At 37.1% G+C, this 27882-nt stretch overlaps 1 protein-coding gene across 1 annotated transcript in view; it reads right to left on the reverse strand.

Annotated features, from left to right (window-relative positions):
• Positions 1–6951: 6951 nt before the first annotated feature.
• PREX2 (phosphatidylinositol-3,4,5-trisphosphate dependent Rac exchange factor 2) overlaps positions 6952–27882 on the reverse strand; it is a 285220-nt gene continuing 264289 nt past the window's right edge. The window contains exons 38-40 of the mRNA XM_019032811.4: positions 26271–26373; positions 19377–19444; positions 6952–12655 (exon numbers count right to left, since the gene is read on the reverse strand). Of these exons, the coding sequence (XP_018888356.4) occupies positions 12610–12655; positions 19377–19444; positions 26271–26373 (217 nt within the window). The 3' untranslated portion in view covers positions 6952–12609. The remainder of the gene's footprint in view (positions 12656–19376; positions 19445–26270; positions 26374–27882) is intronic.

Raw genomic sequence — 27882 nt, forward strand, 5'->3', positions numbered from 1 at the left:
CCAAGTATCTTGTGTAAAGATAACAACTTTCCTGTTTGAGTTTTTAAAGATCAGAAAATTTGATTAGCATGTCAATGCAAGATAAAGGAGGTAATTAAGATTGGCACATAAATACACTGGTGCTACTCTCTTGGCCATCTGTTGTTTATGCCTGCTCAGAATCCATTCCTGCTTCTGGTAATACCACCCTGATTTTTTTCGAGAAACTTCTGACAGGCCCATGGTTAACTGGGTGATAATGTAATCCAGGTCTGGCCAATAAGATACAGCTTGCCTCTAGTGATGATTGCTTAAGGGAAAAATCACATGACTCAAGCTAGACCAATTAAAGCAATGCAGAGATTTTGCCACAACTCTTGGGACATTCTCTTTCATTGCAGTTGGTGTATGAAATGTAAGTTTAGTGATGCTGGTTATGAATTTGCTACAAAAACAGAAGGTAGGAAAGTCAAGAGATGAGAAATGTCTAACGACACCATTTTAACCAAAGGAGCTGATCTTGCCCAGGAGATCCACCGACAGCATCTTATAGCTTTGTTACATACTTTTTACCTTTTGTTCTGGTTGTTAAAGCCAGTCAGACTTTGGTTTCTAGCTATCATTTATACTGAAAGAACTGGATGAACAGAGATATCATCCAGTGTTGAGCAATAGACACTCTAGTGGGATTGTTAACTGTTATTTTTTTAAGTTTTTAATCTTACAAAATGTAAAACTTTTGCATCTAAAAATTAGAGAAAATACAAAAAAAAAGAAAAAAAACCAATTCAAGGGTCAAATGTGCTTTTTACTTCTCAGTCTACTAACAATCACTGCATCATTATACATTTCCCACTTTGAACTCTACTTTGTTGACTTCTATGACCACACAATTTCATGGATCTCCTCCCAACCACTTCCAATACTTCTTCTGGATTTCATTTACAGCTTCTTTTCATTTGCTTAATTTTAGTGTTCCAGAACATTATCCTCAGCACTCTAGTCTTTTAACTCCATGTGCTTTTTGTGGGTGGCCTTAATTATTCATGTACATTTCCTAGATCTCCAGTCCCCATTTTTTACTTAAAGTTCAGACAGGATTTTCCTATAGGGTAGGCCTACTGGCTCCCTCCATCTGGATGTACTCAAATTCAACATGCCCCAAAGGGCATCTATTGTCTTTTCTTCCTAGACTACAACTTCCTCTGCCATCCCTTTTTAATCGAACCAATTGTCCAAGCTAAAAACTTTGGCAGCATCCTGATTTTTTTCCTATAATTCACTTCCCCACATCCTATGGATTAACAAATTTTGTTAATTTGCCTCCTAAATATTTCTTAAAAATCCTCCTCCTCTTTTTTCTGATACTCTTTTAAGAATTCTATTACTTCTCTTCTAGACCAGCAATTCCCAAACCCAAGTGTGCAAAAAGAATCACCTAGAAAGTTTATTAAAAATAAAATCTCTAATTATAATTTTTCAAGAGACTGTGATGGACTTGGTCTGAGAGATAGATTTGGTCTGAGAATCCCATTTTGAGAACACTATTTGGATTATTGCAACAGCCTTCTAACTGTGCTGCTGTGGATGTTAACTATTCTGATAATTTGTTCACCTGCTTGAAACTGTTCATCTGCCCACAAAGATAAATTACAAACTCCTTAGTATGGCATACCATGCTTTCAAACTGCAGCTCCAATCCCATCTCTCTACCCCTTAAGTAAGCTATCTGAAGAAAATGTCTCTGGAGAATAGGTCTTTTTTTCTACCTTTAATTCAGTTCAACTTCATAAGAACACAATGTGTTATTACCTAATGAACATTATAAAGTCCTTCTAGCTGCCAAGTTCAGTATTAAATTCTTATCTATATTATCTTATTTAATTGATGCTACAGCCCTATGAAGTAGGCAGCATTGTTATTACGATTTTACAGCTCAGAGGATCTGAGGCTCAATAACTTGTCTGTGGTCACACAGCTATTACATCCTGGAGTGGACTTTAAATCAGAGTATGGACATCTTGTTACAGGCTTGCCACTGCCTCTGAACTATGAACTCCTCAGGAGCCCAACTGTCAGGCAGGGCCCAACTGTCAGACAGGGTCCAACATCAAACCTTCTATACAGTGGTTGCCTAACTAACTTTGGCTAGTTAGGATAACTTTGGTTAGGATAACTAATGGTTATCCTAACTTTCCAATCAATGTTTTATATAATTCAAATAAGTTTTTCAGGAAATAATGCACACTGGAGTCTCAGAAAGATGGGAGGGTGGGAGGGAGATGAGGGATGAGAAATTACTTCATGAGGGATGAGAAATTACTAAATGTGATTTCATTTTCGGGAAGATATTTTCCTTATTAATAAAGCTACCTTTAAAACTTCCACTTTGAAAGGCATTTAAAACTCATTCTATATTTTCAATTGATCTTCATTGACATAATTATAGATTCACATGCAGATATAAGAAATAATACAGAGAGATCCTGTATACCCTTTGTCTAGTTTCCCCAAAGGGTAACGTCTTGCAAAACTATAGGACAGTTTCACAACCAGAATGCAGTACTGACATGAATACCATCAAGATACAGAACATTTCCATCCCCACAAGAATCACTTCTGTTTCTCTTATGTAGCCACACCCACTTCTCTCCTGTCTCCTTCTCCCTAATCTGTTCTCAATTTCTATAATTTTGCAATTTCAAGAATGTTATGTAAAAGGAAGCAGACAGCATGAAACCTTTTGCAACTTTTTTTTCTGAGTTCTTTACATGTTCTATGATGCTAATAATTTATGGGGTAAATAGTTTCAACTATTTTCTCCCCGTCTATAACTTATCTTCATTGTCTTCACATAGGCTTTAAAACGGAAAAAGTTTTAAATTTTTAATAAAGTCCAATTTATCAACTTTGCCTTTTATGGATCATGGTCTTTGTGTAAAGTCTAAGAACTCTGCCTAGCCCTAGTTTCTGAAGAATTTTAAAATATTTTTTCCTAAAAGTTTTGTAATAGTATGTTTTGTTTTATGTCTAAGTCCATGATCCTTTTTTTTTGGTTTTTGTTTGTTTGTTTGTTTGTTTGTTTGTTTTTGAGACAGTGTTTCACTCTGTCACCCAGGTTGGAGTGCAGTGGCACGATCTCAGCTCACTCCAACCTCCCCATCCCGGGTTCAAGTGATTCTTCTGCCTCAGCCTCCTGAGTAGTTGGGATTACAGGTGCCCGCCACCACACCCAGCAAATTTTTGTATTTTTAGTAGAGACGGGGTTTCACCATGCTGGCCAGGCTGGTCTCAAACTCCTGACCTCGTTATCTGCCTGCCTTGGCCTCCCAAAGTGCTGGGATTACAGGCGTGAGCCACCGCGCCCAGCCCATGATCCATTTGGAGCTAATTTTTGTATAAGGAGCAATCTTTAGTTTGAGTATCATTTTTATGCCTATGGTTGTCCAGTGGCATCAGCACCAGTTATTGAAATTCTATCCTTCCCCCATTGAATTATTTTTGTACCTTTGTCAAAAACGGGAATCTACAATTGTCTCAAAATAAAAGTTTCATTAAAAAAAAAACTGAGGGTGATGAAAATTTCTCAGAACTTGATAAAGATGATAGTCACACAACATTGTGATTTTGTTAAATGCCACTGAATTGCATACTTTAAAATTGTTAATTTTATGTTATATGAATTTCATCTCATTAAAAGAGTGGAAAAGCTTATCTTAACTTTCCAATTGATGTTTTATATAATTCATATAAGTTTTTCAGGAAATAATACACATTGGAGACTCAGAAAGGTGGGAGGGTGGGAGGGAGATGAGGGATGAAAAATTACTTAATGGACACAAGGTATACTATTCAGGTGATCGTTACACTAAAAGCCCCAACTTCACCACTACTTCACTACTGCATGTAATAAAACTGCACAGTAGCCCCTAAATCTATTTTAAAAAAAGTTTTTCAAAGATCTTGTCTAAAATCCTCTAATATACTTTGGCTGTGCTCCCATCCAAATCTCATCTTGAATTCCTATGTGTTGTGGGAGGGACCTGGTGGGAAGTAATCATGGGGGCAGGTCTTTCCTGTGCTGTTCTTGTGATAGTGAGTAAGTCTCATGAGATGTGATGGTTTTATAAGTAAGAGTTTCCCTGCACAAGCTCTCTCTTTGCCTGCCACCATCCACATAAGACGTGACTTGCTCCTCCTTGCCTTCTGCAATAATTGTGAGGCCTCCCCAACCACGTGGAAGTGTAAGTCCTTTCATTAAACCTCTTTCTTTTGTAAATTGCCAAGTCTCAGATATGTCTTTATCAGCGGAGTGAAAACAAACTAATACAGCCATTTTTTATATCATCATACAGCCTATTTTTTTCCTCCGTATTCACTTACAGCTTCCAGATCACTCATTGCTAAAGTGAGGTAACATCCTAATGTCTAATCTCTGGGGTAAACATTTTTAAGTGAATCAACATGTGGGCAGTTAAGAGCAGCAGCAGTTTTTAGCAGACCTAACATTTCCTGGCAATCAATTCCTGCATGTCCTTAGTCATTCTCTGACCATTATTTATATCCTCACTTGTCTTCATCCCTCTGAATTAAAGTGCCCTAAACAGAACACTCTCTTATATCATGTGATGATCACTGCCTTCTTTCTCGGAGCACACAGCTCTGGAATAATTTATTTTATCACTTTCTGGCAAAGAGTTCACAGGCCTCTTCTGAATGAGAGCAACATAGTGAGTCAAGGGCAGCGAGTCTAAGAAGCCTCTGACTTGATGAATATCTAGAGAGTCTTGTACTGAAACTTCCTCCCATATATTCACTTTTGATTAATAGCAAATGGGTCCACATTTCAATCTGGAAATGTCCTATCTCAAGGAATCTTGAGGCTGACCCTAGGTGAGACAAATACCTTTCCAGACCTGGAGGTCCATATCATCAACTGGCTTCGAGAAATCAATGAGCTGTTTATAACACTGCATTCAGATCATCTTAAAATGCCCAACCAGTGTCAGGCTAGAAAACTCCACACTTAGCATATATCTTTTTAATACTTTTTGTGAAGAAAAATCAGTCTTTTACCTTCAAGTTGTCTAACTCATGACAGCCTGGTCATGGCCATCAAGCCTTACAAATTTAGTCCAGAAATCATGGTAAATTGGAGCCAAGTTTTGACATAATAAAGTGTCTTCTAATCCAATATGTCATCATATTAGAAGGCTGAAGTGATTAAAAAGGAGAGGAAACATTTCCATTTTTCTATGGAATATGCTTTTTATGGCCTCTAATACCCTGGACCTAGATGAATGGTGAGAGAATAAAAATTACAGTATCACAATCTGCTTTTAATTCTATTTCACTGTTACTGTTCATTTATGCAAGTATTTGTCACTTCTTCCTTTAAGCCCAAATGGCACCTCCATCAGGTAAAGACCCCACCATCTATCAACGTGCTTACTACTTTTTTCTTCATGTTATGCAGTTTCTAGAATAGTTTTCCCATATTGTGCTTTAATGAATATTTGTATTCCAAGGAAATGATAACAAATCTTCCATAAAACACGTCCTATATTCTAGTGCGTTTGGGAAACATTGCATACCATCATTGTCCTCCAAAGTCACCATGGTTATTAGTACATTAGCAGGTTGGAAAAGTCCTATAATAGAGAAACCTGCTTGATTCTGTGTTTCTTAAACTCATTTCACCACAAAATACTTGTATGGGGTATGTGTGTGTGTGTGTATGTGTGTGTGTATCTCACTGAATAACAACTCTGGAACATAAATGTCTGGAATGCTGTTCTGAAATAAATAAGCTACACCTGCTGATTCTATTTTCTCACTCATATTACGGTATTAAATCTGCAATCTCGAAGTATACCAGCAATCTCCAAAAAGTAAAACCAGTTATTGATTTTGGTTTCCTCCAATTATTATTTGATTTGACTTTTTTGAAGTAGCCTGCACAATCAACAATGTATACAAACTCCCCACTTGGATTTCATAATTTTTATCATTATTATCAACTATTTATCTCATTTTTTGAATGCTCATAATGTCCAGTGTCCTGACTTCTTAGCCTGGCATTCCAGATCCAGCTGTATTTTCTATCCATGTCTCTTTCTAAGCACATCCACTGATCTTTATCATCTGTCCGGACTGAGCCACTCACCATCCCACCAAAATATCTGGTGCTTTTTCATCTCAGTGCATGTATTCATCCTGTTTTTGTTAACAAGGTTGCTGTTCCCTTCTTCTGTTGCTTAATCTTACTCATCTTGAATGCTGATGACCTTTCCTGACCCAGGCTTCTCTCATCATTTTTGTAGTTTTTTTTTTGAATCAATGTTTTCCTCATTTAGACTGTAAATTTCATAAAGGTAATGACTATACATGTGTTCCTAAATACTAAATATCCATCTTAGTTCAGTGCATGACAAGTAATCTGTAGATGTTCCATAAAGAGATGTTGGATTGAATCTAAATTTTTTGAATTCTATAGTCCGTGTCTCTCATTGCCTTCTCTCTCATTTTGCATTAGTGTCCACTGCTTTGTCTTGGTAGTTGCCATTTTGGATTGTGTACTGCATTAATCATCTTAAATATACCACCCTCTATAACCCTAGAGTTTGGGAATTATGTGCATTTGTATACCGTTAGCAACTAGGATAGTGGCTGATATTAATAAGTACTAAATAAACCTTGATAGGTTGGCTAGTTAATTCAGGGGACAGTGTAAGTCTCTTTTCTCTCGTGAAGTTTTCCTATGCCGTGGCCCATATTAAGCTTCTCTCTCATTTCTTCCTAGCAGTTACTGTCCCTCCAGCTCATATTTGTAGAATTTGTTTCATACGTGTGTCAAGTTTCTTCTATCGAGCTTGCGAATGCTTGAAGGGTGAAAATCTGTGTTTAACGGTTTTTGTCCTCCAAATAGGTAAGAACATAATAGGAATTAAGTTTAAATGGAAAGAAGCTGAATTGGTCATACTACATTTCACTTTATTATTATTAACATTTATCATACATGGTTACTATTCCAATCTTTCATGCAGACAAAAATAAACAATATAAAATACATAATGCACTTTGATAATTTTAACCATACGTAAAATATGGAGTAATGGAAGCTATGTTACATGGATATTTTACAAAGGAAAAAAGATGACTTTTATAATAACACATCCAGATGAAATTTATCATTAAATTTTGGATTTCATATGATGTTAAGTATGGATATATTCAAAACAATTACTATTTATAGAACCAATTTGATATTTTGTCATTTAAAATAATGAATACTATGTAAATGAGTATTTATAAAAATATTTTTAGGCAAAAAGCTCTGTTCTACTCATTTACTTGCCAGTTACAAAAATATATATTCATCTGAAACTCTAATAAATTTGCTTGAGGCATTAGATATTCAAATTCAAATGTATATTTTCTAAAGCGTCTTACCAATTTAGTGTTCTTGGCTACATACAGTATATTTGTATATATGATATTAGGTTTGTGTTACAAATAATGCCATTTTAAGCAAAAGACACAGATGATCAATAACACACAGAGACACCACGAAGGTTTTCAAATCAAACATGTCCACCCATATACCAGCCCCAATGGCTGTGCCTTGCACAAAGTGAATTCTCAAAAACATTTTTCGGATGAATGCTTGATCAGATAGCATTTATCCTGTTATTCGCACCTAAAATTAACTCTCCAAAGCTATTTCTAGTAGAAATGCAATTTTAAAATTTAACAATTTTGTTCTAAATTAGTTATTTCTCAATGGCAGAACCAGGTCAGTTGATTCCAGATTGAACAGCAAGTAGTGTCAGTGATCAAAAGACCAGGTACATTTACACATGGTTGGACAGCTCTGATGCTTATGGTAAGACATTCATTCAATACATTGAACAACTCGATTTGTCGTACATTCACACAAAACAAAACAATCTTATTAATTTTTATAACATTATCACAAACACTAGTAAATATAATAATATATATAGGCATATACATACACATATATATCTCATTTAGTAGACTTAGTAGACTTCAGGTATCTCTTCTCAGTGAGAGGAGCAAGCTATCCTGAGTGAAGCAGGCCTTGTGTCTACATAACAACTGCTCAATGATGCACAGACCACACTTTAACAGTCTTCCATGTATGACCAGCAGATTGTTGGCAGTATGAATGCTGACATCACCGTTAATGCCAAGCCTTTGAAGCAGTAACATTTTTGTGAAACCAAAGACTAACTGTAATGACTAGTATGGAGTTGTAGCACCTAGGAAGATAATGGTCAATATTTGTTCAATGGAATATCCTGGGGCCATTTTTGGTACAGACCCCTCTTGTAATTTTCCCCCACCTGTTCTTCTTCATGCAGGGTGAAACTTTGCTGAGGCTCATCACTAAAAGTTCAAACATTCGATAGAAGACAGATTATTTTTCTCAATCAAAATTCAGATCACTTTAAGTCATTTCAAAGCTTGGCCCTAGTACTTAAGCAGGACAACCGACAATTCATTTAGCAAATTGGTTAGTATATATATGTGTTAATGAAATTACTGCTATGAGAGAGTTCTTAAGCGATAATTTAGTAAGATAATTCACATAACAATGTCTTTAAAAATTAAACATAGTTTCCAAAACTTCACAAGCAATTTAGTCAAATATTAAAGGTTAGTTTCAATACCACTAGCGCATAAAGTCTAAAAACGACCTTTAAAGTAAAATGTAAAGTAAAAGTGACCTTAAAGTAAGACTATTCATTTTAAATTTCAATATTATGGCTTTTCAGAAGTATAAGTGAATAAAAATATACCCACTGCTCTGCATCAAATCATGCTACACAGGAAAAGATCTACTTGAACTAACAAAATAATACTTTAGTATTTTTAATGCAAAGGTATTAATTTCAAAACACAGAGTCATTTACTCTCAATTGAACACTTCCAAATCAATAAATACTAATTTTGTCTATAAAATGTACAAGCCCAAAGGACTGAAAATAGTTTGTTTTGTTAAATTAATTAACATGACCCTTAGGCTTTGTTTACCCATTCATTTTTTTGGTTCTCAAAGTTAGTGTCAAGGTCAATTTCATTTCATTCTGAATGTAATGATCCCAAAATTTAAATTAATAGACTCAGAACCAATGTCATTTCAATGTCATATATATTATAGTATCATAAAAAGTTTACCTAATTTTAAATTGATTTAAAATTTGCTGCAAGAAGAGTGGCCAATGAATGCACAGTGAATCCAAGCCACCAGAAGAATGTGTTTTAAAGAGATAGAAAACAGTATGAGACTTCAGATTTGCAAATTGATAAAATAAAGCTTATACTATAAATTCAATATTATATATCCAATATAAGTAAAACTAGCACAGAAATTCTCTCCCCATTTTCTCTCTTTAAATAGGAATGGAAATATATGTAAAATTCTAATCTCAAATTTTTCATACTTTAATATCACATTAAATTTTGTAATATTTGGAATTAATATTAGAAAAAATTATAGGAGATAATAGAATGCTTAAGAAGTATTGACTATGAATTTTTAGTTCACAATTATTTTTGAGTCAGGCTCTAAGTTAAGATCCAAACTTTCTATGCATGACCTTCCCTTTTAGGTTGGGGGGCAGTGGGAGTTGTCCATGCTCAGAACCTGGAAGAAGTTAGCAGGTTTTAGCAGTATTTGAAGGTGCACTGGTTATAGAGGAGCATGTAGCATTAAGGTAAACATATCCTAAAACCTCAAGGCCACTTAATGCCCAATGTCACATGGAGGTACATATGGCATTGAAAAAATTGTCATTATTCATTCATCCATTAGGTATGTTTTTTACTCTTACCACTGTGTTGGAATTATAATAAAGTTTTATGCGATGTACTATCTAAAACTGTTATTTTTGATGAGGAGGAATATGATACAAAACAGTTTTTCAGATTGCAACACTGTTGAGTTACCTCAAAATGTGCATCCAGAGTTGTTAAATGTCCAGGAAACACTATAATTTTCATATAATTAAAGCATTCACATATTTCCATTCACCATTTTTTAATACAAGATGTATAATTTAATGACAACACATGCCGCATAACTCCAAATTTACTTACAAATCGTCGTAATATTACAATAGTTCTTATATTGATAAGGAAAAGTAGCATAATGCATTAAGAAGGCAGACTTCCTGGGTTCAAATTTTGGTTCTACCCCTTGTCAATCATGTGACTTTGTGCAAGTCACTGGGCTATTCTTTACTTTGGTTCCTCAACTCTAAAAATGGGCGCGATAAAAAGAGTACCATGTCACGTCATTATTATGAGGATTAAGTGAAGCAATAACAACAGAATACAGGCAAAGCATTTGGAGGTATTACTGGGCATGTAGTAATCCCTTAATAAGTGTTAGCTACAATTTTTATTACGATCAGAAGTTATAGTGACTGATGTTAATATAAACCATTACTTATTTTTGAGCATTTAGTAAGTACCAAGCATGATAGACGACACACTTATGTTTAACCCTAAAAATAATATGAAGCACATTCTATTATGAAGAAAGTAGATCCTTAAAAATATAAAATATGTTAGCTTATAAATACCACAATATAGCTGATAATTTGCCCCATGAAATATGGCAAAGTACAACTGAAATCATTTTAATGACCCTTGCATGCCTCTAATGAGGATTACTGCTTCCAGGATGGTGATGAGAAAACAGTCATGACAATATGAAAGGACTTGCTAGCTAATCAGCTGTGTTCTCTCATTAGCCCTATGAATGTTAAATCCTTGAAGGTTATTTATGTAAAGATATCTTTATTAAATTCAAAATGTTCAACTTTTTCTTGAAAACTCTGATGTTAGGTTCCTTGTTTTTCATTGTATATGGACTTCTCACAAAAGTCTCTAGAGCTTCTGTGCCAAATAGCAATTATTATTACCTTACCTAGTAGTATACACATATTGCCTACACATGTAACATGGTATTTTTGTTATTCAATACATAATGGTTAATGATAAAGGTTTTAATAATAGTTTGAAAACCATGATCAAATTTCATAAATTAAAATTTAATAATGGGCCGGGAGCAGCGGCTCATGCCTGTAATTCTAGCACTTTGGGAGGCTGAGGTGGGCGGATCACTTGATGTCAGGAGTTCAAGACCAGCCTGGCCAACATGGTGAAAATATGTCTCTACTAAAAATACAAAAATTAGCCGAGCATGGTGGTGCACGCTTGTAGTCCCAGCTCCTGGGAGGCTGAGGCAAGAGAATGGCTTGAACCCAGGAGGTGGAGGTTGCAGTGAGCCAAGATTGCACCACCGCACTCCAGTCTGGGTAACAGAGTGAGACTCAGTTTCAAAAAATAAAAAAAAAATTAATAATAGTTTGCACATACTTTAGATATGAAAAGCATTTCACATACTAAATTAGCGTAAACCCATATAATTATCACAATCATGAGTGTTTTGTTTGAAAATTATGGATTTAAAATAAATATTACTGTATTTACTATGCTAAAAACAATGTTATTGCATCAATGTAGAAATGACAAACATTACATATACTTTAGAATAAGGAGAGAATACACCTTGTGCATCCATAAATTACAAAGTCCCCTAATGGTCCTTTTAAAGTACAAATAAAGCCTTATTTTCATATCTTATACATATATCTTAACAGAAAAATTCTCATGATGGTGTATTCTTTGAAGAGTCTGACCTCTCATATGAGAGCCTTCATAAAATTAAGAGTTTTAGGTATCTAACTTAAAGGTTTAGTTTTAAAATAGGCTTACAGTCCCCTTCTTCATCCTGGTTCCCCTCCCTGACCCCCAGGGCACTTCCCTGATCCCCAGGGCCATTATGGCACAGCACCCAGTATTCATGGCCCAAGGAAGCCATGCCCATTGCAGACATCAAAAATAGCATTGATTTGCTAGAGCTGTCCACAAGAATAAAGGATGCCCAAAGGCAGCTAGAAGAAAGTGAGTCCTGCTGGAGGCCTTAGTCAGCTTTCTTCCCCTCTAATAAGAAATAAGCCCTTAGGAGAAAGAGTAAAGCATGCTTTTCCACCTTTTACACATTAATGACTTTCTCTCTTGCAAATGGGGGACTGAAAATATATACCACACAGTCTATATTGTCCTTAACATTTCTCATGATGAGTTGCAAGATGTCGCCAGGTTTCTTCAATAATGGCCTTCTTCAAGAGGAGCTCTCCATTATTACATGTGTCCACTTGGAAAAGATGAAAACAAACATAGTAAAACAATTGTAATGAATGGGAGAGGAGGCATGGTGGTTAATTTTTAAATCTCTAATATTTTTTTCTTTATGTCCCAGGGATGGATTTTACTCTAAAAGTGAATACTTAATGTCAATACAGAGAGACATCAGTTCGTGAAGCTGAACTGTCTGATTGAACTTCTATCCATTTCCAGCATAAATATCCAAGTATAAACTGAACACTACTTGTTTGCAATGGGAAGAAAGATTTACAGAAAAAAAAAAAAAAAGCATTGATTTATCTTCAGTGGAGAATGTTTAGCCAGCATGTAGTTTGTCTAGTCCAGCATTCAGGAGCTTCTGCCTGCCTGGTTTCTTGCGAATTCTTTTCATTCTTCTCCAGCTGGGGGAGGCGGCTCGCACAGCTTGTACAGCCTAGAAAAGGCATGGTAAAGTTTGACAGTGACTTAGTGTATTACCATTACATGAGGTGTCTTTATTGGTAGAACAAATACATTGATGATAATTTATTGTTTCGTGAGTCATGATCGGATTGTCTATTTCACTAAAAATAGCATATGAATTAGCAAACTCCAAAGATTAGATTCTATGATTTAGAAAACACCAGTGCCCCTCTGCATAGCTTGATGGCTGTGGATGAAGCAATCCTGAATTTTTTAAACCTGCTGCTTTTTCTCCAGTGCCAACCGCCCAGGCTGTTCACCACACTTGTGGTAAAGCTTACTCTCTGGATTCCAGGAAATGATATTATTATGATAATTACCATCATGTCTATCATGATTATTTTGTAGCAAGATGGCACCTATCTCATAGGGGTCTACTGATTTTCTGACTTGTTTTAGAAATGTGCTTCATTTTGTACTATCCTCAGAGTGCAGGCAGTTGGCTGTGGATAGGCTGACATGGCAAGATTCCTGAGACCTAAATCTCAAAGGCACAATTGGCTAGAGTTTCCTAAGGATAAATTACCCAGCTCTGCCCAGGGCCCACTCACCCGACTGTGGGCTCTCCAAGTGGGTCAAGGATCCACTTAAACCATGGAGATGCCTGGAAATGCTTCCCACTGCAGCCCAGGTCTAGTTGTTCAAGACTATGCAGCATTCAAGGAAAACTCAGGGGGTTTAACTAGGGTCACACAAGTTCTGGTGCTCCACATTCTCCTGAGTGGTTAAATGATAACGGCAGAACCAAAGTAAAAGGGAACATAATAGCTGCTTGATAGCCCTAGTGATCTCAAGGCCATATGCATTACTTACAGCATATCCTGAGAGATTGATTGGCTGAACTAAAATGCTGGATTGGACTATGCCTGTTCTCTAAACAGCACCCATGGCCACACTGGTCCCACTGCAGAGCTTGGACTAATGATGTCAAAATATAAGCTGCAGATTTCCACTTGGCATCTTTTCATAAAAGCACTACAACCCAGGACTAGCTGTGGTGATTCAATCCCTTTTACCGACTAAATTGAAAACAGCTTCAATGTTGTTGATCAATTTAGCAAATTATAAATTTCCTCTCCCTTTGACATTTAATCCCATGCTAATTATAGATCAAAGGAGAAGAATGAGCAAGATTTAATATTGAGTTATAATTCCTGGTTAACAAAATGAGCTTTCCTAGTATGAGAACATGTAGAAGAAGCTATTGACTTTGGAGGTTTGCAAAACGTATTTCAAGTCCGGAAGGTGGTTGATGCGCTACATGTTATCTCCATGCAAGAGGCGAATACTGAAATAAAGACATCTCACATCAGAAGAAGCTTATTTCATCCTTCCCAGAGAAAAGAATACATTCAATTGACCCGATGTACTTCAAAGGTTCTTTTGCAGCTGAAGAATATGGTGTTACTTCAAATTGCATTCCCAGGGCTGGGATAATGAAAGAATAAGAAGGCTCTTTTTCTTCTTAATTTCCTTCCTCTTATTTCCCTGACAGTGCTGCCTAATGACTGAAAAGGCACAATGGGCTTAGTCACGTAGGACAGGAATGGGAAGATGGGTGGCGAATGTCCTGCCCCATGAGATCTGGGCTGAGCCATCACATTCCATTACCTTGCTCAGCACGTTTCCACGTAATGTAACTAATAGCACTGGGTAGACGAGTCTTTGAAATGTCTGCCTTGCAAATGGAAGAAAAGGCTACTCCCTGTGATCACCTAATGAAATAATAGCTCTGGGTATTGTGGAACTGGGCAGATTCAGCTTCTGTGAGGCTTCTTGGAAGTGACTCGGGGTTATTTGAGTTCAAACACATTTGGAATGGAAATTGCAGAGCTTTGGGAATTTAGAACAGGCAGATGAAGTTTCTAAGTGAAATGTAATAGGTGAGAGTTGGACTCTCATCCTGCACTGAAGCATTTATTTTTTGGCAGATAAATTGTTGGGCAGTGTGAGGCCTTGGTCTGCCCATCATTTGGGGCCCTTTTGTATACTCATTCCACTCACATCAGTGGCCCTGCACGAAAAAGGTTTGGTTTTGGCCTTCTTTCTCCTATTCTTGTTTGAGCTTAGGTAGCCCAAATTTCCTGACCAAATGCAAATCTGCCAAGAGCAGAACTTTCCAACTTCATGCTATAGATGGTGCCTTTCACCTTTCTACATAGCAACAATAAAAGTTATGTGAAAGGAGACCACAAAGTAAACACCTCTTTCAAGGTTAAAGCATCAATCATATTCTGTCCCAAGGCAATTCTCCCCATCTCACAAATGAGAAAACTGAGTCTCAGGAAAAAACTCCTGACTAAATAAGGTCACATAGCCATTTTTTGTTTCATTTTTTTCTTTCTTTTTTTTTTTTTTTTTTAAAGAGACAAGGTCTCACTCTGTCTCCCAGGCTGGAGTGCAGTGGTACGACCATAGCTCACTGCAGCCTCAACCTCCTAGGCTCAAGCTATCTTTCCATCTGTCTCCTGAGTAGGTGGGACCACAGGCCAACAGCCCAGCTTATTTATTTATTTATTTATTTATTTATTTATTTATTTATTTAGAGACGGAGTCTCGCTCTGTCGTCCAGGCTGGAGTGCAGTGGTGCAGTCTCGGCTTACTGCAACCTCCACCTCCTGGGTTCAGGAGATTCTCCTGTCTCAGCCTCCCGAGTAGCTGGGACTACAGGAGCATGCCACCATGCCCAGCTAATTTTTTTTATATTTTTAGTAGAGATGGGGTTTCACCATGTTAGCCAGGATGGTCTTGATCTCCTGACCACATGATCCGCCTGCCTCGGCCTCCCAAAGTGCTGGGATTGCAGGCGTGAGCCACTGCACCCGGCCATTTTTTATTTTTTATTTTATGTAAAGACAGGGTCTTGCTTTGTTGCCCAGGCTGGTCTTGAACTCCCAGTATCAAGCAATCCTCTCACCTCAGCCTCCCAAAGTGCAGGGATTACACATATGACCCACCGTGCTCGGCCAATTTTTTTCACTTTTAACCACCATAGAATGCCCCCTCCTGATTAAGCAACTAAAGAAAATCAGGTTTTCATAGCACAAGAGTTGCAGATTTTGTGACATAACAAAAACTTTATTTTGTGAATAAAGCCAGTGTGCTGGATGTGCAGTTCGACATCTGGAATGTAATATTTGGCTCCTGAGGAAGAGGGGCTTATTGCCCTGAAGAGCCAATGTATGAAACTGGGAGGGGGAAGGTCCTTTGTACTCCCTCCTCACATACCCATTCTATCCTATCACAATACCCATTCACTTGATTCTCTAAATTTATTTTGTCTTTGTATTCTACTAGGCTGCAAGCTCTTTGAGTGCATGAAGTGTTTCTCATCCATCTTAATACCCCAATGCCAAAAGCAGTTCTGGACACATCTTTTAGTCACAGATTGCTAAAGGGGAGGATGCAAAATGCATTGGAGCCAAGGGTGTCCAAGAAACATCCCTCCCCAGAGCAGGCTTTACCTACCTCAGAATTATTAAACTCTGATACTCTGCTTTCTAGCTTTCTGATTTCCTAAATTATTATATTCACTCTCCCAGTAGTGTGACTATGGCTGATTGCTCCTTTTTGAATTCCAGAACAACCATCTCCAGTCCATAGCTCACTTTAGATTCTGTAGCCCCGCTTCCTCTGCTTTCTCTTCAGTGCTGACAACCCCTGAGGGTGTCCTGACCTCCTCTCATCTCTCTTACCCATACATTGTGGTAACGAAATTGATTTCTGTGTCTTCACCTACCTCCTAAATATCGAAGGCTCATAGGACTATAGTGCCACCTATTCTTTTCTCCTTGGCTTTTGACCAGTGTATTCCACTGTCCACAATGTCCTCTCCAGGGATGACGATTGATGCTCAATCTCAGTACTACCAAGCTGAGCTCCCCATCTCCTCCCTGTGCGTGTGCTTCCCTTCTGCACCCACTGTCTCAGAGGAAAGAACCACCAGCACCTCATTATCCAAGCCAAAGATTTGGTGGTCATCCTAGAATCTTCTCTTTCCCTAAACTCCTTTATCCAATTGGTGTCCAAAGACTATTGATTCTGTCTTCTAAACATCTCTCTAACCCATCCTCTCAACTTGGTCTCAATACTACCGTACTTTTTTTTAAGCTCCTGCTTCAGTCTTAGCTGTCCTCAAATGGGCCCTCCTGATGTTGCCAGAGATAAATTCTAAAATTCAAATCATCCAGATAAGAAGATTGCTAATGCATGCCTCCCTATTGTCTTCAAGTTAAAATCAAAACTCTTCTGTACTCCTACAAGTCTCTCTGATCTGGCTCTGGCCTATATCTCCAGTCTCACTTCACATCATACTTGAATCACATTCAACCACCAGTCATTGAGGTCTAGGCATAGTTCTCAAAACATCACTTCTTCTGTGGTCCTTGGTACTATTGCATCCCCAGTATGGGACAGGCATTACAATGCTGACAGGCCCAGGAGTATTCTGTGACCTCTTCTCTCTGTCCTTAGACTGCATTATGTCCCTTCTCTGTGTTCTCATGACAATCTATGCCTATTTCCATCACACACTGTGTACTATTTTCATTCTATTCCATTGTTACTCTACTACACTTCAACAACTGGTGGAGGACACTATGTCTTTAGTCCTCCAGCTTTTAGCAAGGGGCCTGACACCTATAGACACACAGCAGAAATTCAATATATATGCTCTGAGTAAATTTTTTAAAACTCAAGAGGATGGTAAGAGGAAAACTCTGATAAGGATGGGTTGAGGATTTGAATCAAATAGTATCTCAGACAGAGATAGCAAACTTCAGCTCCATGAAGATGTTTCCAGAAATACTATCCCAGCTTTGCCCATGGATGGCCTTACCTTGACTGCCAAATGTGTTCTTCAACTCACTGTCTTTGGGACTGGAGTCCAGGTTCTCAGCTGGGAGAGATCCCAGCCCCTCTGTGCTCCTTGGCATTCTCTCTGCACCCTCCACAGGGTGATTCCTGTTTTCTACCTTTCCTTGTAATTATGCCTTCTTCACCTCATCTTTTTAACTGAAAACTGTTTGAGGGCCAGGGCTATTTCTAATTCAGGTTTATACTCTCCTTGGGGCATAGCAGAGTGCTTTGCATTTCTGAGGTCCTCAATAAATATTTGCAGAATGAATGAAAGAATAAATAAAATAAATTTTAAAAATTACTCTTGCTTTCTCTCTCAGGCCTATTACTCCCTTGTAGATAATGTCAACTTTATGGCTGGCTCATTTTATTGCGTTTCGTTTCAAGTGTTTTTAACATCACCCAATAAAGAAAAAAAAAAAAAAGCAAGTTCATTGGTTTCTTTTCTTGTGTTCAGCTTGCATATTGGTTTATTGATCAGGGTGCTGAAGTCTGATCCCCACCCCACTGTTTATTAGTGTTTATAGGTCTAGCTAAGAACACCTTGCTGAGCCATGATCTTGTTTTCTTATTGGAATTTTAACACTTCACTGGGTCTATTATCCAAATATACCATGCCTCCCAAGGTGCTGGATGGAGAATGCGTATGTAAAAATAATCCTTTAGCAATATAAAGCCTTAGATTCTAACCTAATCAACTGTGAAAGACGACATTAACAAAACTTCTGGATTAAATAGAGTTAGGAGTCAGCACTAAAAATAAGTGCAATTAAAACATGAGTGCTCCATCCATTTTCAGGGGGAAAGTATGTTTTCCCTTTGAAAGCACTTTCACTACCCACGTGGTTTTTCAGAATGAAATATTACTTCACAAATGCTGCAGCCATCATTCCCACTCTGGTAACTGCTCTGTGAAGAGAAATAGTGTTTTGTCTGTGGCAGTGTTTGGAAGAACCTATTTTTTGTTAAAATACAAATGTGTAAAAGCAATCAAATGTAAAAGAAATTATTTAGCTTTTCCCCCCTTCAAGATAGATGGTTGCCTACCCTCATCACCACGGAAATCAAAACCAGAGCATTTCTCTGATGGCTATTATTTATGTTCCTTTATTTTAAAGTCAATGGGAGTCCTTTCTTATGATGCTGTGTGAACTGTAAATATTTGAGATAACAAACAAAAATCTCAATCATTCATTTCTTCATTCAGACATTCTTGAAATCTGTTCAGATATTTGATGTTTACTATGATGAGTAATAAATAAAATCCAAAGAAATATTCTCTGCCTCCAGAAAACTTATATTCAGGTTGGGCAAAGGAACGTGTGACAATATATTGCAACAAGATATGATAAAGTTTATCATAGGTCAATATGACAAGATGCTAAGGGAGTACAGAGAGGAAGGAAACTCAAGCAAGACTCCAAGGAGAAAATGACATCTAAGCTAGGTTTTGCAGTGAAATAGGAGTTTCCCATACAAACACATATAGGGAAGGCAATCATGCTAGAAGGAACAGCATGTACAGTCACAGAAGTATAAATGAAAATGGCATTTTGGTTGTTTGGCACAGCTGGATTTCAAATTTTAGTAGTGCCTGTGTGAGCTTTTCTTTTTGAATTCATGATAGAACTTGCAAAATAGAATAATATCCATTTATTTCTGGGAGCATTTATGTGTAATCACACTTAGCCATTGGGTGTTTCAAGGGCAATCTCCGTAATTACAATCAGTACGACACGGGGCACATCCTAGATCAGTTGCATTAGCGGAGGGACACTGCCGGGGAAAATGCTGGCAAATCTTTCGGGCAAGGGCAGAGCAGGGGATGCACTTACCTTGGTGCAGACTGTGGGGTCCGGTCTCTGACTCCCAAATTCTTCGCTGTGTTCTGAACTCTTGCTCCCTGAAAGTCAGGAAAATCACTTTTATCCCTACAGTGTGTTAGTAATAATTTAACACACCATTAACATCTGTGTGTAGGATACTTATTCAAACAATGTCTTTAACATCAAGGGAGATTAGCTAAAAGAAAGACAGACATCGCTGTCTGAGCATTTTCAAAATCAATGCTTTTAATAAAAATGTGCTGTTATGTTGCTTTGTCTTTATTCCTAGAAGCGATCAATACTTCAGATGTTGAAAACAGACCAGGCACAGTGGCTCATGCCTGTAATTCCAGTACTTTGAGGCGCCAACGTGGAAGGGTTACTAAAGCCTGGGAGTTCAAGACCAGCCTGGGAAACACAGTGAGACTGTCTCTACAAAAAATAGAAAGATTAGCCTGGCATGGTGGCACGCAACTGTGGTCCCAGCAACTCAAAAGGCTAAAGTGGGAAGACTGCTTGAGCCTAGGAGGTTGAGGCTGCAGTGAGCCATATTTGTGCCACTGCACTCCAGCCTGGGAGACAGAATGAGACCCTCTCTCACAAAAAAAGAAAAATAATAAAAATAAATAAAAATTTTAAAAAGATGTTGAAAATAGTAAATGAGCAGACTATAAATACCTGCTCTGTGTTACCACTTTTCTGGAACAGAAATCACAGTTTTATCACACCTGTGAACTTGTTTTTCTCTTACCTGAATCAATTTTACTAGTATTTAGCAAAAAAATATTTTCTTAACTACTGCTAAAGCAAGTTTTGGACAAGCCATGTCCATGTGGATCTATGAAATCTAGTAATTCTGCTTCAGAGTTTATAATAAAATCTACTTTGGCAATGAAAAATTCTTCGCAGTCTGTCAAGTTCATGAATGAAGTTATAATCACTTTAGTTCCTCATGAAAATTACTTACTACATAGGACCAAAGACCAGAGTTTGGGGTTTGGAAAAGGTTAAGGAGAGTTGTTCAAAAACTCTGAAACTCTCTCTCCAGCTACTACATTCTGAACTAAGGAAAGAAACAAGATAAAAAGAAGGAAAAAAAGGATGTAAAATAGGAAAACAAAAAGGGAAGGGGGTGTGGCATCAAAAAGAAAGGTGGGAAGAAATTTAGGAATTGCAATTAAGGACTTAAGAAAAACTATTCTGGCTAATCCAAAAGCAGTTATCTCAATTGACTGTTCATAGGCAGTTACAGATCAATTGAACTCATTATTCTGCTCTTTCCCCACTTTTCACCACTGCACTTAACCAGTCTTTAAAAACAAAAACAAAACAAACAAAGAAAACTTTTTATTTTGAAGTAATTTTACAGTTAGAGAAAAATACAGACAGAACTGAGACTTCACATACTCCATGTGGCTTCCCCTAACGTTAACCCTTCACTTAACCACAGTGTGATTACTAAAACCAAGAATTAACATTGGTACAATATTATTAACTAAACTGCACATCTTATTCAAATTTCTCCATTTTCTCCCACTAAGGTTTCTTTTCTGTTCCAAGATCCAACCTAGGATCCCATATTGCCTTTCGCTTACCTGTCTCCTTACTCCCCTCCAATCTGTGACAGTTCCTGAGGTCCTTCCTGCCATTCATGACCTTAACACTCTTGATAAGTATTGGTCATTACTTTGCAGAATGTCTCAGTTTGGGTGTGTCTGATGTTTGCTCACGATTAGATGCAGGAAATGCATTTTGGGCAAGAAAATCACAGAAGTGATGTCATGCCCTTCTCAGTGCATCCTATCAGGGGATACAGGATATTGGCATATCTTATCACTGCTGACATTAACTTTGATCACTTTGGTGTCTGCCAGATTTTGGCACTGTAAAGTTACTCATTGCTTTTTTTTTTCATAGTTAATAAATATATTTAGGGATATACTATGAGACTATGCAATATCCTGTTTCTCTTCAAACTTTCACTCACTGATTTTAGCCTCTGTTGGTGTATCTTGTCTACAACAATAATATTGTTTTGTTTATGGACTGGAATTCTGTTAAAAAGAGTAATCTCTTCTCCCCAAGTTATTTATTTATTCAAGTATATATTTAAATCAGTGTGGACTCATAATTATTTTATTCCATGAGATATAATCTAATACTTATATACATTTTTTTTTTTTTTTTTTTTTTTTTGCTAAAATTGTTTCAGTTTTGGCCACTGGGAGCTCTTTCTGGTTGTTTCTTGTGCCTTTTTAATATGCTGCCATCATTGTTTAGTACTCCTTTATTTTCTGGCATCTCAAGATGTTCCAGACTTGTCTTCCTTGTCTCATTTGGTAATTTACCATTTCTCCAAGGGGCCCTGGCTATTTTTATTGGAGAATGGTATTCAGAAGCCAAGATTTGGACACTGAGTGTGCTCTTTACTACTGGGAGAATAACTGCAACTAGGCCTTTCCAGCAGGCAGGGCTAATTTACAAATACAAACATACTCATACATCTATATTCATTTCTACATCTATCCATATTTGTATGTGTCTGTGTGTGTATTTATCAGTTCATACTGATACATGTGATTTCAATCCAGTAGCATAGGGTTCATTCCAGATTCCAGCCTTCTTCCTTTCCTTATTTGTAACTTTTTTCTCAGACAGTGAGAAATCAGCCTCTCGTTATTTACAGTATCTTATTTGTTCATTCTTAGTAACACATGAATTAGTTTTAGAATTCCCAAATCATACCCTACGAAAAATAGATTTACTAACTAGTGTGAAGTATTTGTGTACAATGCTTTTTGTCTACAGTCTTATAATATTTCCATTAAGTAATTCCATTAAGGAAAATGTTTGCTTTCTTAAAAGGTTTCAAATAAAACTGAGCTTGTCATGCTGAAGACATCTATTGGCACATTTCACTTTAAATTCATCTATATTGTTCATAAACTCAACACTCCAGCTACTTGCATTTTTACACTCTGGCTTGTATTGCCATTGCTCCCTCTACTTAAATACTCTTCCTGCCCCCTTCCCTTCCTGTCTGCATCATATTTATCTTCCAAGTTCCAAATCAAATATCATCTTAGTTAATAATTGATTGGTCACTCACCATATCAGGTACTGTTTTAAGTGCATTAAGTATATTTACTTATTTAATCCTCACAACAACACTATGAAACAAGTACTATTATTATCCTTGTTTTAATACTGAGGAAACTAAGTACCAAAGAGGCTAAGAATATCTCCCTGAATCACCCAGATAGTCAACACTGGAGTTGGAACTCAAACTGTGGCTGCCTGGCTCAAGAGTCTGCTCTCTTTTATTCACAATAGCAAAGTCATGGAATCAACCTAAGTGCCCATCAACAGTGGGCTGGATAAAAAACATGTGGTACATATACGCCATGGAATATTATATGCCATAAAAAGGATAAAATCATGTTCTTTGCAGCAGCCTGAATGCAGCTGGAGGCCATTATCCTAAGTGAATTAACACTTGAATAGAAAATCAAATATTGCATGCTCTCACTTTTAAGTGGGGACGAAACAATGAGTACACATGGACATAAAGATGGAAACAACAGATACTGCGGACTCCAAAAGGGGAGAGGAAGGAAGGGGGATAGGATTAAAAAATTACCTATTGGGTATTATGTTTACTGTTTGGGTGATGGGTTCAATGGAAGCCCAAACCCCAGCATTATGCAACGTATCCATGTAACAAACCTGCACACGTACCCCTTAGATCTAAAACAAAACAAAAACTTGTTCTGTGCTTTTAATCGCTATCATAAATTCATCTTCTGCATGAAGCCCTTCGCCAGCTATCCTAGTTAGAATGACATCATTGAACAAATATCTTTTGGCATTTACTTTGTACTGGGTACTATTTTGGGAAACTGTGATACAAAAATGAGTAAGACTTATCCCAGCCAGGGAGGGGCTCAGTCTACTCATTTGCTCCCTGTTCTGAGTCTTGATACACTGAGGTTGGTTACCCTAGAGAAACTTGCTTGCTTGTGCCCGTGGCATGATGATTTTCCTTTGGACGTGTCCACCATGAGATAAGGCAAGGAGCATGTCAACCTCATGTCTTTGTTCTTTGTGCCCAGTGTGATGCTTTGATACTGAAGGTAAGGGGTCAGGATACTTTAGAATCCCAGTTTTTATTAAAAAGGTTGAGAAGACATTTCTTTCTAGGCTGCCAACAAAGAACACTAGGAATATATAATTATGGCATAGAAAACTTTAAATTTATAATGTAAATGACAGTTTCTATTGCAAGCCTTTTATTAATCAAATCAGCTGGTTACATAAAGTGCTGCCCAAGGTTGTTACAATCATTAGCAAAACATCGTGAAAACATAGTACCCTTCTCTTCTGTCTTTTATCTTTCCTTCAAACTCAAGCAGTGAATTAAAATAACAACTCTACGAAAAGTATATACACAAAATCTGCAGAGGAAAACAATATTGAAATTATAAATAAGAACAATAAATCATGCCAAAAAGTTTCTTATTCCCCAAAAAATTTAAAAACCTTAGTTTTTTCATTATATTATTCATTTATATATTATAAAACTTTAATAGATAGTAAATATTATTCTTTAATATATCATAATACAAATTCGATAATGCAATAATGCAAATACTTCAATATATACTGAAGATGACAAATATCTAACCACTTGGTCTCTAAAAAGCTGAGTCTAAATGGTTAAGTAATTGTCCCTGAGGCTGAAAGGTAAAAAGGAGAGAAAATCCAGGCTAGACCTTTGATTCAGACTTGCATTCTAACTGCTCAAATCATAGGTAGGTAAGAGTTGGCTTGTGGATTGGCCCTCAGCCACAAATCTCACTGTCTGCTACTGCTGAATACTGGAAGGAGAATCCGCGACAGGGGACTGTTGAAGAAATCTCCGGGGCCACCAGTCTGCCCAGTTTCCTTAAAGAGGGTCCCAGGCTCTATGATCTTTCACAAAGAAGTTAAACCTTATTTCTTTGCCTCTCATAGCCATTGGGACGTCACAACTTGGGGCAGAGGAACAAATAACAAAGGAAGAAAGCTACCTATTCCAAATGTATTCATTTTTTAAAAAAATTCGGGGGAAGAAGTGATATATACTGACAAAATAGTGTGGTTTATATATCAACAGGAATTTTATAAGGAACCCATGACTTTTGAGTTTTAAAATTATACTATACTTACATAATACACATCAATATAGTAATACAATATAAATATAATTTACATTGTATTTTAAAGAGCTTTACACCAGTTAAGTGAGTCATCGGGGCCTGCATAATATCAATATTACTTTTTCTCTATTTCCACTTTTAATTTTAAGAAGTTAATGTATTTGATATAATTATGACTATTCAAATCTATACAGTAGAAATGGATATGTCACCAACTCATAACTACCTCCTTAGTGGAATATTCTAAAAGAAAGTAAATTCCAGTCTCTTTTGCTTGTTATAAGCTATAATTTTGAGATGGCGCTTCCCAAGTCTTCCTACAAACCTACTCTAATAAGCAACGTAATCAAACAGAAAGGCAATTAATTTCTTTCTGTATTTCTTAGCAACCTAAATCTCAACTCTGATATGGATAATCATAAGTTTACCTGGATCTACTTTTTAAAACATAATTTGTATATATATCCAAAAAGTCCTTCCTAAACCTGCTGGCAAATCACATCTGTGTTTACCCTTTCCAGCTGGCCCACAGTATGTTACATGCTTCTTAGCTCTAAACTTTACTTAACAAATCTCTCTTGGACCTTCTAAGATCTTGGTTTTCAGTCTTCAGCTCCTGAACCCTAACCAGAAGTACCAATGTATATGTTCTCTCTGTGCCTGATCTTCGCATTGCAGACACCAGCTTGATGTTGGCTTCTTCAGTTGACTTTTTCATGGGCTTTGTTGGCATTCTGCAATGCAGTCTTGGGAGCAAGCCCAGAGGGATTTATATGTTTGCCTGCGAGTCAGACACTAAGCTTCCAATAAACAAAGCAGTCATAATTACAAAGCATATCTTAAAAATTAAATCACTCACTGTCACTGGGCAACTCAAACCAAGTCAGCAAGTAGAGAAATCTGTTAAATCAATTTCTTGTGGTAGCCCAAAGAAAAGGTGGTAGAATAAAATATAAAATTTGTCTTTTGATTTCTTTTGTCTTTCTGTGGGTTAAGCATCTTTTCTGCTAGATTAAGCACATTTTCGTAATTAGTAAATTGGAGCTTAGTGCATTTTTTAAAATAACTTTAAGGGGTAAAAACTAAACCGCCACACTTAGAATACTATTGGGCTACTGTATAGAATAAAGTTCATTCTATTTATAAGAGAGTATATTCTCGCCTATAAGTACTCCAGTGACCCGAAGACAGTCCAAAGACTGCTATTTATCCCCTAAAGGAAAATTTGAGGTAAGTGCTTTATCCTCAGAAAAATGTACACACTGAGTATGGCATGAATGTCCCTTGGCAGTCGCCAGGAGCCAGCAGGACCCTCAATTCTTTCCTCTTCTTCCTTGCTGCTGTCCCTCTCCGCCCCAAGCTTTACCACTAACAATTGCCAAAAAATGCCATATGTCCTTTTACTTGTTCCTTACATAAACGCCAAATTCACTGCTGCCTTATTCCACTTAGTCAAGTCCCTTTCTGCCTGCAGATTACTGCGTAGACTTCCCTTTTTCCAGAGTTGTCTAAGATTCTTGCAGAACCTCAGACCGGTGCCTGCAGCATCTTCTCCCTGGGAGCATTTCTCATTCATGAGTTACCTCTGAGCCTAGTAAACTGTCCATCACATCCAGGCACCTGTCAGACCCCTGATAAATGAACAAAGGAATCTTCAAGTCCAGGGCCTACAAAACAACTCTTCCCAAGTCTGCATGAGACCTACCTGCTTCCGCATCACATCTGTAGCCTGCATGATGTAACGAGGTGGCAGTCCGTGGCTTCTGGCCAGAATGATGGCTTGCTCCAGCGTCACGCTCAGGGTGCACCTGTGGGCCAAGGCAAGGGCAAGTCAGACCCCATGGTTCCTGATACACCCTTTGAGATGGTGTGGATTACTAATCACAGAATCAGAAAGCACCAGCCAAAATAAAAGCAGCTAGACAATGAACCGCTGATTTTTCTACATAAAATACCAGTTTAAAAATAGATTATAAAGGTACATTACTGGGGTCAGAAATTAAGTATTTAAATTTAAAACAAACCCATGATGAACTGTTTATAAGAGCACTTATCTACAGAAAATTAAATAACCAGAATTAGAACAAGTTTTATTACTAAATATTATTCTTTAATGATATTTCATGTAATTTAGAAGAAATGACTAAAGAATATTTATCATTAACTTCTACATATTGATAGTTAATAGATTTATACTGATTTTTTGCACAAATATAGCAGAAGAATAAATGGTGAAATTACTATTTACTGAGGTCAGAATTGATTTTTTAAAATGTGTTTATTGGACTCAATCTAAAAGAGTATTTGTAAAAGTTCTAAAAGAAACTCATAACTAGTTATATAGAAATGTGATACCCAGAGTAGCCCTGAGAAAAGTGTTCTAACCAGCATTTAGTGACTGGTGAGCCTTTGTTCTTTTCCTTCTCTCTCTCTCTCATTTTTTTTTTTTTTGTTTTTTTGTTTTTTTGAGACGGAGTCTTGCTCTGTTGCCAGGCTGGAGTGCAGTGGCGCATCCTCAGCTCACTGCAACCTCTGCCTCCCAGGTTCAAGCAATTCTCCTGCCTCAGTCTCCCAAGTAGCAGTAGCTGGGATTACAGGTGCATGCCACCACACCCAGCTAATTTTTGTATTTTTAGTAGATATGGGGTTTCACCATGTTGGCCAGGATGGTCTCAATCTCCTGACCTCGTGATCCACCAGTCTTGGCCTCCCAAGTGCTGGGATTACACTGTGCCCGGCTGTTCTTTTCCTTTTCTTTAAGGCATTCTTTTATGTTCTTCCATATTGATCTCTACAGTACCCCTGAAAGCCTATGTTTATTTGTTAACATTTTCAGGTGCTGGTCTCTGAATTGTTCTTTTAAAAGTTCTTTTGCATACATTAAAAAGAACATTAAAAAATGTTCTTTTGCATACATTTCATAAAAATTGTCAATTTTAGATGCTTCTCCTAAAATTGTATTAATGGATTTTGTTTTATTTTTTTCCAACATATTTGTATTTTAATTAGCCTTTTCCTTATTTTGCATTTACCTCCCTGTAGTTTGTTGTTTTATTTGTGTATTTTCCTAGATCTGTCTAGTATTTTTCCCTGCAAATAAAAGTAAGTTCTACAATGCAATTGTTTCCATGGGAGAAAAATCTAACTCATTGGCTATGTGGCTCTAACACAGAAGTTCTTGGTTATGAGGCTCTAACACAGAAGTCCAATGCATTTGGTAAGTTTTGATACTGATAATTAGAAAAAGAGGAGAGAGGGATTTAAAACATTCTTGTTGTAATATTAGAACCTCACAAAGTGCAACTGTGTGATTACAC

This window comes from Gorilla gorilla, chromosome 7 (assembly GCF_029281585.2).
Source record: "Gorilla gorilla gorilla isolate KB3781 chromosome 7, NHGRI_mGorGor1-v2.1_pri, whole genome shotgun sequence".
NCBI lineage: Eukaryota > Metazoa > Chordata > Mammalia > Primates > Hominidae > Gorilla > Gorilla gorilla.